The sequence below is a fragment of the Micromesistius poutassou genome (assembly GCF_964030765.1).
Source record: "Micromesistius poutassou genome assembly, chromosome: 6".
Taxonomy (NCBI): domain Eukaryota; kingdom Metazoa; phylum Chordata; class Actinopteri; order Gadiformes; family Gadidae; genus Micromesistius; species Micromesistius poutassou.
The window spans coordinates 10,328,773-10,342,149 of record NC_140276.1 but is presented as its reverse complement, the minus strand read 5'-3'; the positions used below and the strand labels follow the sequence as shown (position 1 = coordinate 10,342,149).

The 13,377-nt window shown below is 53.2% G+C and overlaps 1 protein-coding gene across 1 annotated transcript in view; it reads right to left on the bottom strand.

The window, feature by feature from the left end:
- Positions 1-13,377, bottom strand: part of LOC311345486 (teneurin-3) — a gene marked incomplete at both ends in the record, with an annotated part of 54,316 nt that overhangs the window by 9,701 nt on the left and 31,238 nt on the right. Inside the window, 4 exons of the mRNA XM_084469901.1 lie at positions 3,079-3,311; positions 4,701-4,721; positions 6,289-6,538; positions 12,038-12,181. Coding sequence (XP_084326027.1) covers positions 3,079-3,311; positions 4,701-4,721; positions 6,289-6,538; positions 12,038-12,181 — 648 coding nt within the window. The remainder of the gene's footprint in view (positions 1-3,078; positions 3,312-4,700; positions 4,722-6,288; positions 6,539-12,037; positions 12,182-13,377) is intronic.

Genomic DNA, 13,377 nt, shown 5'->3' with positions numbered 1-13,377 from the left:
AAAGATGGGCGGAGGCTATGCAGAGTCTAGGTGAACAAGTGAGTCCTTTGTTGAAGCTGGTGAGCGACTCTGTGATCCTAGTTGACTGTCCCAGCGCTGGTGAGGTTGGGCTGGGAGGGAGTTCTGCCAGCCACTGCAGCGGAGCCGACGGGAGCCGGGCTGCGTGCGGCGGGAGACTCGGTGACCAGAACATGGCGGGAACATGTGTCTAGCTTGGCTCCGTATTATTCAGGTCACTGCAGAAAGCACATCCATCAATAATTCAGCCGGCTTTTCTGCTGGTGAATAATTTGTCAGCGTGGAGAGGAACGACTGCATGGGCGTAGCCTGCTGCGCTGCCCGGGGGGAGGCTGGGGGGAGTCGACTGGGGGGGGGGAGAGGTGAGGCTGGGGGGAGACGACTGGGGGGGGGGGGGGGGAAGCTGGTGGGAGACGGCTGGGGGAGGAGACTGAGGGGGGGGAGGCTGGGGGGAGACGGCTGGGGGAGACAACTGGGGGGTGGTTTGAGACCAGGGGAGGAGAGACAGGGGAGGGGGGGAGGAGAGTGGGGGGGGGTGAGGTCTGTGGTGGGGGTGAGGTCTGTTGGGGCGCGGCCGGTCACCTCAACAGCGAGGGTCCCGACCCCCCAACTCCATCTGATAAATGATGAGTGGAGGAGCGGAAATGACAGCTTTCACCAATTTCAGACGAAAGTGGTGAAATGCAGGCAGTTGCCATGGTGACAATGGCAGGCTGAATCACCGAGTGACAGAGCGGCGGCGCAGGGTACCAGTCGCTCCACCGCCCCGCCCACTGAAGATATATTAACACAGCTCCCTGCCTCGCCCTCCCCCGCTCCCTCTGTCTCCCCCCACTCTCTCCTCTCTCTCCCTATCTCTCCCTCTTTCTCCCACCACACTCTCCTCTCTCCCTATCTCTCCCTCTGTCTCCCCCCACTCTCTCCTCTCTCCCTATCTCTCCCTCTTTCTCCCACCACACTCTCCTCTCCCTCCTCTCTCTCCCTGTCTCCCCCCACACCCTACTCTCTCTCCCTATCTCCCCCTCTCTCTCCCACCACACTCTCCTCTCTCTCCCTCTGTCTCCCCCCACACCCTACTCTCTCCCTATCTTCCCCACTCTCTCTCCCCTCTCCCTCTCTCTCTTCATCCATCTCCATCTCCCTTTCTGTCCCCCATGCTCCCCCCTCTCTCCCCCCTCCCCGCTTGAGCACAACACTGCTGTCAGCCCTAGTGCCCCTCAGCCTGGGAGGGTTTCTCACCCTCAGCCCACAAGGAAGAACACATTTAAAATGTGTTGCTTTGGATCTGCTGAACAGAAATACAATCTGTTTAGCTGGAAGTGTGAGGGTGTGTGTGTGTCTTTGTGTGTGTGCGTGTGTGTGTCTATATTTATCTGCAGACTAAGGTTTATTTCATGCAGAGATGTTAAGGAGGTGGAGGCGTTTTGAAGAAGAAGGAGAAGGTGATAATGGAGGAGGAGGTGGAGGAGGAAATGATGGAAGAAGTGATGGGGGTGTGGGAGGCAGTTGTGGGGTGAGAAGGAGGAGGTGGAGGAGGAGGATATGGTTGGAGGGGCGGGGTAGGAGGAGGAGAGGAAGGTGAGGAGGAGCAGGCAGAGGAGGCGATGGTGGGGTTGAGGCTGGGTAGGAGGGAGGCGAGGAGGAGGGGAACTGGAGGAGGAGGAGGAGGAGGAAGATGAGGAGGAGGAAGAAGAGGAGGAAGAGGAGGGATAGTCCCAGGCGAGAGGCTCTGACAGCTCGTCTTCTGACAGATGAAAAGTGTCACTCTTGGGCAGAACTCCGCCAACATGAGGAGAGGAAGGAAAATAATAAAAGCTCTTCCGCCCACTCCATCATTAGTTCATCTCCTCCTGTCTCCCACGCTGCAGCCGGCTGTACGCTCCACTATCATAAACTTTTCCTATACTCTGCCTTTCCAGGGACAGCACCTAAAGAGTCCCTGCACCCTATAGACCAGCACCCACACTCAGTGAGGAAAGTGCTTTCTCAGTGATATATCTAGGACCTGGTTTCAGGTGTTCCCTGACTCTGACCTACTTTAACAACCAGGTGAGGAGTTCACAGATCCATCTGATTGGTTAGCGATTGATTTCTATATTTGATTTCATCATGTTTGATTAGATCATGATTTGTTAGCAGTTGGTTCTAATATTTGATTTTGTCTTGTGATGCTATCACAATTTTCATTTTTGTCTGGCTGTAACAGGGAGCACCACGATGGGTTCCAGTCCTGCAGTGGGAGAGGGAGAGGAGGACCAGTGTGGAACACATGATGAGCGTGTTGAGATGTGTTCTCCAGGTCCTGCCTCTCTGCTGCTATAACGTGTTAACGTCATCTTCCATAGCACTTCAGAAGATGGATGTGGTAATGAGGAAGTCTGCAGTCAGCCTGGTGTTTACTCTGTGTGGAGGAATATTAATCGTATTTTGTCTGAATGAAGTCATAAAACGTTGCGCTCCCCTTTCTGTGGGATGGTCTCGTTAAAACCTCTCTCCCTGAGGGATGTCTCGTTTCTCTGCACGCTTCCTGTGATCATGAAGTCTGCTCTCCACCAGAGTGTTGGTAAAACGACGGTAAACCAAAACCTCAGGAAGGCCCTCTGGAAAGCAGGAGTAAGGATGCCTTCGGGTCCAGAGTAGACCAGATGCTCCTAGGGTGGCCCTATGTGGACCAGATGGTCCTAAGTGGACCAGGGAGCCCTATGTGGACCAGGTGGTCCTATGTGGACCAGGTGGTCCTAAGTGGACCAGGTGACCCTAGTGGACCAGATGGTCCTAGTGGACCAGGTGGTCTTTTTGGACCAGATGGTCCTAAGTGGACCAGGTGGCCCTATGTGGACCAGGAGGTCCTATGTGGAACAGATCCTCCTAGTGGACCAGGTGGTTCTAATTGGACCAGGTGGTCCTAGTGGACCAGGTGGTCCTAAGTGGACCAGGTGGCCCTAGTGGACCAGGTGGTCCTAAGTGGACCAGGTGGTCCTAGTGGACCAGGTGGTCCTAAGTGGACCAGGTGGTCCTATGTGGACCAGGTGGTCCTAGTGGACCAGGTGGTCCTGGTACCTTTGGGTCCGGTGAGCGATGCCTCTGGCGCCTTGCCGCCGTCCCCACAGTGGTTCTCGTCGAAGGGCAGGCAGTGCTCCCCGGTGCCGGCCACCACCTCAGCGTTGGCCGTCAGCTCCTTGGTGCCTCCCGGGACCCGCGGCCGGTAGATCCTCCGGGAGTTGGTGTCGGAGACGTAGAGCTGGCCCGACACCGGGTCGGTGGCCAGGTAGTAGCGGTGGGCTGGGTTGTTGCTGCTCACACACAGAGGGAGGGCCTTACTGAGGGTCCAACAGGCAGAGCCGAAGGGCTACATGTTACATTTATTACATGGCTCTTCTCAATGCTATGGAACGCTCCATTCGTTTGCATGGTTCCTTCCCGACTTCCGGCGGTCAATTATTTTTCAATAATGACTGTTGCTAAGCATATAATGACCGCTGTCAAGGAAAGTGGATTTTTTTGCCTCTGATTCACGTCTTTCGTAGAATCAGACCAAGTAGTCCGATCACTTGTCAACCCCAGCGTATTCGGTTGCTAAGCGACGTCAATGTCTTTGGCAGACTATTTCTCTGCTGATCAACACTGCGAATGCTGGTAACAAATAAATTGTAAAAAGACAATTTTTCGTTATGGCAAGTAGCCGTGTAATAAGGGGGATAATGTATAGAACGTCGCCGGTCATTATCTGGAAAAAAACAGTTTGGGGCTTATTTCCCGATAATGACCGGTGTTCTATACATTATCCCTTACATATTATATTAGGTTGTGTTATTACATTACACAACATAATATTATATAATACAATGTTGTGTTACATGACATTAGATAACATAAAATAACAATATTATATTATTGTTAGTATTGTTACATTGCATGACACTACATCACATAATATTTCACAATATTATGTTATACTATATTACATTACATTATTTTATATACAGTATACATATCTTTTTTATAAATAAGTTATATTATACTATATGATGTTATAATATACTGTATTATACTATATTATGTTACATTATACTATATTATATGATATTAAACATGCCTGTTAGCTGGCAGCAGAACAGTGAAGCTTGCTTTATGAGACATTTAAACACAACAGGTGGAGGGACATAACCTTTCTACTAGGGAACGACTGGCATAAATTATATTAAACTGCTGCTTGAGTGCTCTGATGGTGTAAAAATGGATGCAGTTACTGTAAAAAACAGCTCATATTCCCATTGAGTCGTAAACGTTCTTTGAAGGCCGACTGAAGCATTATGCTGCTGTCTGTCTCCTCCAGTACATAATGCTGATCTACACCTCGTGCACTGGTACTGATGGTCTGATGGAGAGAGCGGGATGGAGGGGGAGGGAGGGAGGGGAGAGAGAGAGGGGGAGAGAGAGAGAGAGGGGGGGGGGGAGAGAGAGGGGGAGAGAGGGGGAGGAAGGGAGGGAGAGAGAGAGGGGGGAGAGAGAAGGCGGGAGGAAGGGAGGGAGAGAGAGAGGGGGGAGAGAGAGGGCAGGAGGGAGAGAGAGAGAGAGGGGGGAGAGAGAGGGAGTGAGGGGGAGGGAGGTAGGGGGAGAGAGAGATATGGGGAGAGAGAGGGAGAGGTGGAGAGAGAGATGAGGAGAAGGATTGAACATACCTGTGTCTAAAGTCTTTGTTTCTACAGCAGGCGGAGGAGAGAGGTGGAAGGAGAGGAGGGATAGTATTTTAATTAAATACAAGGGTATTCAAATACAAGTATTCAAGCAACACATTCATGCTACCAACTACTTATTGGATGTGTATGATCGGTGATCAACTCCTATTGATTAATCCAATAATAATGAAATCACATAAATAACTTTTAATAATACCACAAATCCAAGGGGTTAAAGACGACAAGGAGAAGCGAGGAGGAGAGGAGAGAAGAGGAGAGGAGAGGGAGGCAGGGGGAGACGTGAGGAGAGGAGGAGGAGAGCAGAGGAGAAGAGCAGAGGAGGAGGAGGAGAGGAGGAGGAGAGGAGAGAAAAGGAAAAGAGAAGAGAAGAGGAGGAGGAGGAGGAGGAGGATTCTGAGCAGCAGCAGATGCCTGAGGAGATTCTCCAGTCTTGGGGATGTGATCCTCAGAGGTATGAGTGGTGAGCGGGTTCATCCCTTCCTGCTCCTCACACTCAGCGCTGGGTGTTGATGACAACGTTGTGGTCTAACTGGTCTCTGGTCACTGGTGTTGTGTTCCCTCACCAGGCTCATGGAACACACAACCCCTGTACACTACGAACCTCTTAATTTGGGTCACGTCCATCTGGGTCACTTTATTCAAACCAGCACAACGGTCTGCCCAACATTTACACAGTTTACCAGTCTGTCCAACATCAGACAGTTTACCAGTCTGTCCAACAACATTTACACAGTTTACCCCGTCTGTCCACCAAGCAGACCAAACGGTTATAAAACAGGGCGGTATGCGGTGGAGATCTCTCTACACACTACACACACAACTTCACATTTCATTCCCTTGGTTTCTATTCTAGCTCCTCATATTGAATATTGATTAGGTTGTCTGACAGAAGCCACGTTAATCCACAAGGAGAAGGCTGTGTTTGGCTGTCTGGACGCAGATGACCGGTCTCGGTATCATGTCCTACATACCGCTGTTTAACTGACATGCCAAACTCTCTTAGAGACTAGCCAATCAGCAGGAGGCGGCTCAGGCCATCAGGACCAATGGGCTGACAGTGGGGTAACATTAATCCTCCTGTCCGCCAGATATTGAAGGCACATGTGAATGGTGCTCTGGACAATGGCCCAATAATTACCAGCCGGTATGAAACAGCCCAGAGCTGGTATGAACACTTCAGAACGGGAGTGTAAATTATGTCAATTACACACCGAGGCGAAAACGTCTCATCCAATTACCCAGATGGATGTGGAGGCGATTCTCACATTCTAAGGGAGATGAAAAGATGTCTGGGGTCTATTTGAGCGGCATTCTGTTGAGGATAAAGACGGCGAACAGCCCTCCAGTCAGAGGACGTTAGGGGAAAGAAAGGCTGAGCCGGTCCTCGTGTCCAGAGATCAGGCCGAGCTCCCACTGGACTCTCCACACCAAACAGTGTTCTCAGAGCACATCTGGAGCGACCTCACCTGAGCTCCATGACGTTGGATACCTTCCAGAGCACATCTGGAGCAGCCTCACCTGAGCTCCATGACGTTGGATACCTTCCAGAGCACATCTGGAGCAGCCTCACCTGAGCTCCATGACGCTGGTCACGTTCCCCGATGGGTAGATGCGGCGGATGTAGTTGAAGTCGCCGACGTAGAGGCTGCCGTCGATGCCCCAGGCCAGCGCCACGGGGGCCAGCAGCTTGTTGCCCTGCGCCTGCCCGTTGCAGCTGGGGCAGGAGATGCTGCGGCGCCGGCCGTTGCCCATCACCGTGGAGATGACGGGAGGCTGCAGTGAGATGAACTGGTTCTCCCCGCTGCCCTTGTAGAGGATGCCTGGGGAGACAGCAGCAGCTCAGCGTGGGTCGGTCGCCACCCGCTCGGTGACATTTCACATCAATGTCCCTCCCGTTTAGCCCCATCAATCACAGAGCCGGGAGGAACTTGCGATCTGTATCCATGGCAACGCAGACCCCCCCCCGCCCCCCCCCTCCCTCTCCCCCCTCCCCCCCCCCCTCCCTCCCCCCCTTCACACGGCAGGTGAGGCTGAGCTTGTACAACAAAACGACAACAACAAGAGCCTGCTGTGAAACATCTGTCAGGACGAGATGGTGCTTTATTAATCCTGTTCCTCCCTGACAACATCGGGACTCAAAGCAAACCTGAGGTTTAGAGCATCACAGGCTACCAGCGGCCGCAGAGAGCTAAAGACACCGCAGATACATAGAGAGTGTTCCTCGTCGTGTGTTCGGAACCTCCTGGTGTCATTAAAGCATCGGTGCTTTGAATGTTCTCGCATCTTTAAAATAGATTCTATTATTTTATTTTCGCCGTTTGGTGGCGCCTTTATCCAAAGTGTATTGCAGTGAGTGTGTTGTGGAACACGGCAGCCCGAGATATTTATAAACGATGATTCATGGACCCGGCACCACACGGGAGCAGAGGAAGTGTCTGCAATGCTCCCATGCAACTGGCGTTCTGCCGGCGTTCTCCCGTCAGCAGAGCACATTTTTAGTTCAGCGCCGCCACCGCCACCGCTGTCACTGCTGTCACCGCCACCGCCACCACCGTCGCCACCGCCGCCAACACCACAGCCATCACCGCCGCCAACACCACCGCCGTCACCACCACCACTGTCGCCACCGCCGTCGCGGCCGTCCAGCCATGTGAGCCTCAGACTGCCGGGCGTTGCCGGGTGTCGCCGGGCGTCGCTGGGCGCCTTGACTCAACATGGATGAACACTGCGCTCAGTCTCAAGTGGCGTTCCAGGGAACGGAGGAGGAGGCGGCCTCTCCGCCGAGGGAAGCGGAGAACATCAAAGCAGAACGATGCATGCTGGGAGTCGTTTATTATTAGGCTCCAGCGGCACGTTTGAATGCAGACGCCGTCTGTGTCCTAATTAAAGGATCGATGACACACGGCACATCGCGGGGTCCGCACCCCCCCCCCCCCCCCCCCCCACCTGAAGGACAAACCGGAGGACGGATCCGGATGGAGTGGGGAGCAGAAACCAGCGCTAACTAAGACAGATCGGCATCACAGCGTGACCTTCCCCAGAAGGGGAGAGGGGGCTGGGGACCAGGACTCTGGGTGGACCAGGACTCTGGACCAGGACTATGAGGAGCAGGACTCTGGGGGCTGAGGACCAGGACTCTTCTGAGGACCAGGACTCTGGACTAGGACTCTGCTGAGGACCAGGACTCTGCACGTGGTAGTACATGCTGGTACTGCACATGGTAGTGCATGTTGGTAGTGCATGTTGCCAGTGCACTTGGAAGTACATGTTTCTGGTGCATGTTGGTAGTAATACATAATGCATATGTATATGCATGCCTATATCCATACATCCATATAGAGCAGCAGAAGTGATGGAGCGGGACGCAGCAGTACGGTACGGTAACCCTTCGCTGTGACTCCACCATAACGCTGACGGAGCAGTCCTGATTAATGCTCACCAGCGGGCGGGGCCCCGTACCTGGAGGGCCCCCAGCAATGTCACCTTGGTGACAGGCTGAGGGGCCCAGGGAGGAGGGGATGCGGGAGATTGGCACTGAGGAAGAGGATAGTGTCATAATTGGTCTCCTTCTGGGTTATCCTCTTCATTGTCGCTCTGCGAGACTCTCGGCCAACTCTCGGTCGGGGAGAGAGGCAGCTCGAGGTTGGAGGATAAGTACAGGCTGAGGGACTGGGAGGGGAGGGGGAGGGATGGAGAGGGAGGAGACAGAGTGGAGGAGGGAGGGAGGAGAGAGGCGAGGGAGAGAGGGAGGGGAGGAGGGAGTGGAGGAGGGAGGGAGGGGAGAGGCGAGGGTGGGGAGGGAGAGAGGGGGGGTGGGGAGGGAGGGGAGGAGAGGGAGGAGAGGGAGTGGAGGAGGAGGGGACGAGGGAGGGAGGGGAGGGAGAGGGAGGGGAGGAGGAGGGGATGAGGGAGGGAGAGGAGGGAGGAGAGAGGAGAGGGAGGGGAGGGAGAGAGGGGAGGGGAGGGAAAGGAAGGGAGGGGAGGGAAGGGAGGGAGGGAGAGATTGAGAGGAGTGAGGGAGTGAGGAGAAAGAGGGAGAGTGAGAAAGAGGAGTGGGTAGAGCGAGGAGCCCCTTGTGAAGGAAGGATGAAAGAGGAGACCCTAGAGATCCTTATCTGCTCCTCTGCAGAGCAGCAGGAGGATCGGGTGGAGGAGGTCAGCCTGAGACTCCTGGGAGGAGCCAGGCAGAGCTGCCTGGCTATGGGCTCCAGGGATGAGGGCCTCAATCAGTGTGAGCCAGCTCCAGAGCGATAAAGAGCAGCCCCTCAGTGAGCCGGCTCCAGAGCGATAGAGAGCAGCTCCTCTGTGAGCCAGCCGGGCTCCAGAGCGATAGAGAGCAGCTCCTCTGTGAGCCAGCCGGGCTCCAGAGCGATAGAGAGCAGCTCCTCTGTGAGCCAGCCGGGCTCCAGAGCGATAGAGAGCAGCTCCTCAGTGAGCCGAGCCGGCGTCTCTGTCACACGGACCGGCTCACCGACGCTCGGGTGGGAGTAACAAATTGAAAAGAATAAAAATAGGAGGTGTGGAGCGATATTGTTGGGCTACTTTGATGTGAGCGCTAGCAGGGACTCAAACATCTTCACATAAACACCTGGCGGTAAAGAGGCCGCTTGAACTAATGGGATCGCAGGCGGAAACACTCCTGGCAGCCGTGCTCCCAGCAGCAGGCCGCCTGTGAGGAGCATCCTATTTCAGGATGATGAGCATTAGGACCCGACTACAGAGGAGCCCGTAGCGCCGCACCCCTGAATACAACAACATCAACAACAACAACAACAACAACAAACCCCTATGTTTACACCTGACTCTGCTCTGCTCACGCAGAAGCAGCCTCGCCCCTAGCCGCCACCTCCTCCTCCTCCACCGCACCGCCCGTCTCGCGACAGAGCACGACTCGGAAAGGACGCGGCCGCCATTAGCATATCAAGCAGGCCGGGGATAATGTGAATCGTGTGTCTCTGCGGATCACAAACACGCAGTCGGCAGTGACTGCACCTCCTGCTGGGCGGCTGTCAAACGCGCTCTTTGGAGATGTGCCAGTTACCTCGGAACGCTCCGCATCAAACGCTTTGCGCGAGCATCCATGTGCTTTTCTTACACTCTGCCGCAACTCGGGTACGAGTCATCTTGACAGATTGGGTTCGACTGTGAGCCTTTCATTCTGTGTGTTAAACCGAGAGGCCGCGCGTCTCAGAGTAAACAGCACCGCCGCTGCCGCGCTGCTCGTCGAGAGCTTAGCGTAACGTAGCGCTAGCATAAGTTAGCGTTAGCATAGTGGCCAAGCGGCCATCTAGAAAAACAGCTACCACTTTTTTGCCTTGCTCTTTTATAAATGTAGCCTGTTCAGATATCTAAAGTCTGATAAAGTCTGATATAGTCAGATATCTCTGGTCTCACCTGGTCTCTGGTCTCTAGTTACTAGTCTCCAATACTAGTCTCAGATACACATCAGAGCGTTTTCCTTGATTGGTCATCTTCTAAACAGTGAAGAATATAGTGAACACTCATTTGTCCTTCCACCTTTCAACACAAGCTGTTGAACTGTTGAGCCCAGCTACCCATTCTAGGTATTCTCTGCTTTGGTCACCTGAGAGATCATTTAGAAAATGCAGAAGTTCCACTCGCTGAAGAACACTTTGTGTTGTGAGAGGCGGAGGAGGAGACTGAGAGAGACCAGATGTGTTCTCAAGGAGATCCACTTCTGGAAAGAGATGCATGGACACACACGTACCGACACATTTCCACACTGCATGGAGCACGTACACACAACTCATCAAGACTGCCTAGTCGGCCCAGGCTTAATAGCAGAGCCCAGAGTTTATAGACAAGAGACTAGCGACCAGAGGAGGAGGAGTAGTCTCTAGTTTCTAGGAGACTAGAGATTACTAGAGAATAGAAGAGTAGGAGAGAGTAGGAGACACTGGGAGCTAGAGGCCGTCCGGCCCTGTTGGAGTGGAGAGCTGTAAAGCTCTGGGTGGCTCTGATGGATGTCGTCATTAAGGTGAATGATGGGCCCTTCAGAACTGTGCTCTATTAGCTGCAGATACGATGACTGAGCATATTTCATCTTCATCCCAGTACTTATTGCTGCCGTTCAAAGTGAAATCTGCCCGTCCATAACGCAGCAGAGCCAAGGATCAGACACACACAGGCAGTGAGGCCTACTGGACACACACAGGCGGTCAGGCCTACCAATCTACAGTCGGTAAGGCCTACCATTCTACTGTTCTACAGGCTGTGAGGCCTACCGTTCTACAGAAACACAGGCGGTGAGGCCTACTGTTCTACAGTTGGTGAGGCCTACCGTTCTACAGACACACAGGCTGTGAGGCCTACCATTTTACAGACACACAGGTGGTGAGGCCTACTGTTCTACAGGCTGTGAGGCCTACTGTTCTACAGACACACAGGCGGTGAGGCCTACCATTCTACAGGCTGTGAGGCCTACCGTTCTACAGGCGGTGAGGCCTACCATTCTACAGACACACAGGTGGTGAGGCCTACTGTTCTAGAGGCTGTGAGGCCTACCGTTCTACAGACACACAGGCAGTGAGACCTACTGTTCTCCAGGCAGTGAGGCCTACCGTTCTACAGTCGGTGAGGCCTACTGTTCTGCAGGCTGTGAGGCCTACCGTTCTACAGACACACAGGCGGTGAGGCCTACCATTCTACAGGCTGTGAGGCCTACCATTCTACAGACACACAGGTGGTGAGGCCTACCGTTCTACAGTTGGTGAGACCTACCGTTCTACAGGCGGTGAGGCCTACCATTCTACAGACACACAGGCGGTGAGGCCTACCGTTCTACAGGCTGTGAGGCCTACCATTCTACAGACACACAGGCGGTGAGGCCTACCGTTCTACAGGCTGTGAGGCCTACCATTCTACAGACACACAGGCGGTGAGGCCTACCGTTCTCCAGGCGGTGAGGCCTACCGTTCTACAGACACACAGGCAGTGAGGCCTACCGTTCTCCAGGCGGTGAGGCCTACCATTCTACAGTCGGTGAGGCCTACCGTTCTACAGGCGGTGAAGCCTACCGTTCTACAGGCAGTGAGGCCTACTGTTCTCCAGGCGGTGAGGCCTACCGTTCTACAGATGGTGAGGCCTACCGTTCTACAGGCGGTGAAGCCTACCGTTCTACAGGCAGTGAGGCCTACTGTTCTACAGGCGGTGAGGCCTACCGTTCTATATACACACAGGCGGTGAGGCCTACCGTTCTACAGACACACAGGCGGTGAGGCCTACCATTCTACAGGTGGTGACACCTACCGTTCTCCAGGCGGTGAGGCCTACTGTTCTACAGGGACACACAGGCCTACCGTTCTGGACATCCAGGATGTGGTGTCTGTCCAGCATCCATCCTCCGATGTTCGAGGCGTCAAGTTCGTAGCCCTGGAGCACGGCGGTCCTCCTCTCCCACAGAACCACGTCCAGGCAGGACTCGTACTCGTAACCCACCGACACTGGGAGGAGAACACAGCTGTAAGAACCCGGTAGAACACAGCTGTGAGAACTCTGGAGAACACAGCTGCTAGAACTCTGGAGAACACAGGTCGGAACCCAGAAGCAAGTAGAACCCAGTAGAAGACAGTAGAACACAAGTCAGTCTGAACCCAGTAGAAGGCAGCAAAATCGAGGTGGGGCAGAGGAACCCGGTTCTGCTTGGCCTCACCTGAACCTCCAGGATTTCCTACCATCCAGGTCTGCTCGCTGTATTTAATTAAAGGCCTAATTAAAAAGTAACTGCTGTTTTAATTCAGGAATTATAATGATAACAATATTCAAATAAAGGTGATTGGGTTCTGCCCAAGGAGGCTGGGTTTATTCTGAGTGCTGCTGCCTGGAACCGTGCTGAAGCAGATCCATCAGGATTCAGTTAGAACGTTCTAATCCAGTGCGAGTCAGGACTCCGCCATGTGTCTCCATGAGCTGCTGGCTGTCTGAGGTCCTCAACAACAACACGATAATAAAGGTCTGGTGTAAACAGCCGGTTACAGGTCACACTTTGCTCGTGTTTGGTTGAATTATGAGCGTGATCACAGCCCACACCTCTGTAAAGTGGCTCTAATCCGCAGTATAAATGTTTTATTCTCCTGACCGTCCGAAGGCCTTTTACCGGATGTGTCTCTGAGGCTGCATATAGCCGTCCGGGAAACATTAGAAATGCAGAGCAGCCAAACAGCTCTGCTCTTCCCCAGAAAACACAGCACTCTGGGGTTCATAACTCCACCGCCCAAGGGCACTGCTGGTACAGTAACAACATCCCATAATGTGTGGACTTCGGACGAGAGCTTTGTTTATAAAACTAAGCCTCAGGGTTCAGCTACCGGCCATCAGCCTCACGAGGTACGACGCTAAATATCTATCATAACTATGATATAGAATTATATACAAATTATATTCACATTGGTTATGTAATTCCTTGTAAATTCAAAAGGAATTGTAAACATTCTCCCTGTACCTAGAGTACCTTCCTCTCTCTTACTGAGAGATGTTAAGATGTTTGCATTGCCACTCCAGTCTGATACTCAGGACAATCCACTGAACTCTTTGTTGTGTAGATTCCTTTTACTGTCTCGCAGCCTTGCTTGCAGACTTGCAGACATGTCCACTTCCCCCTTAATGTATTGCAGTTTAACTCGGTCTCTCCCCCCAATTC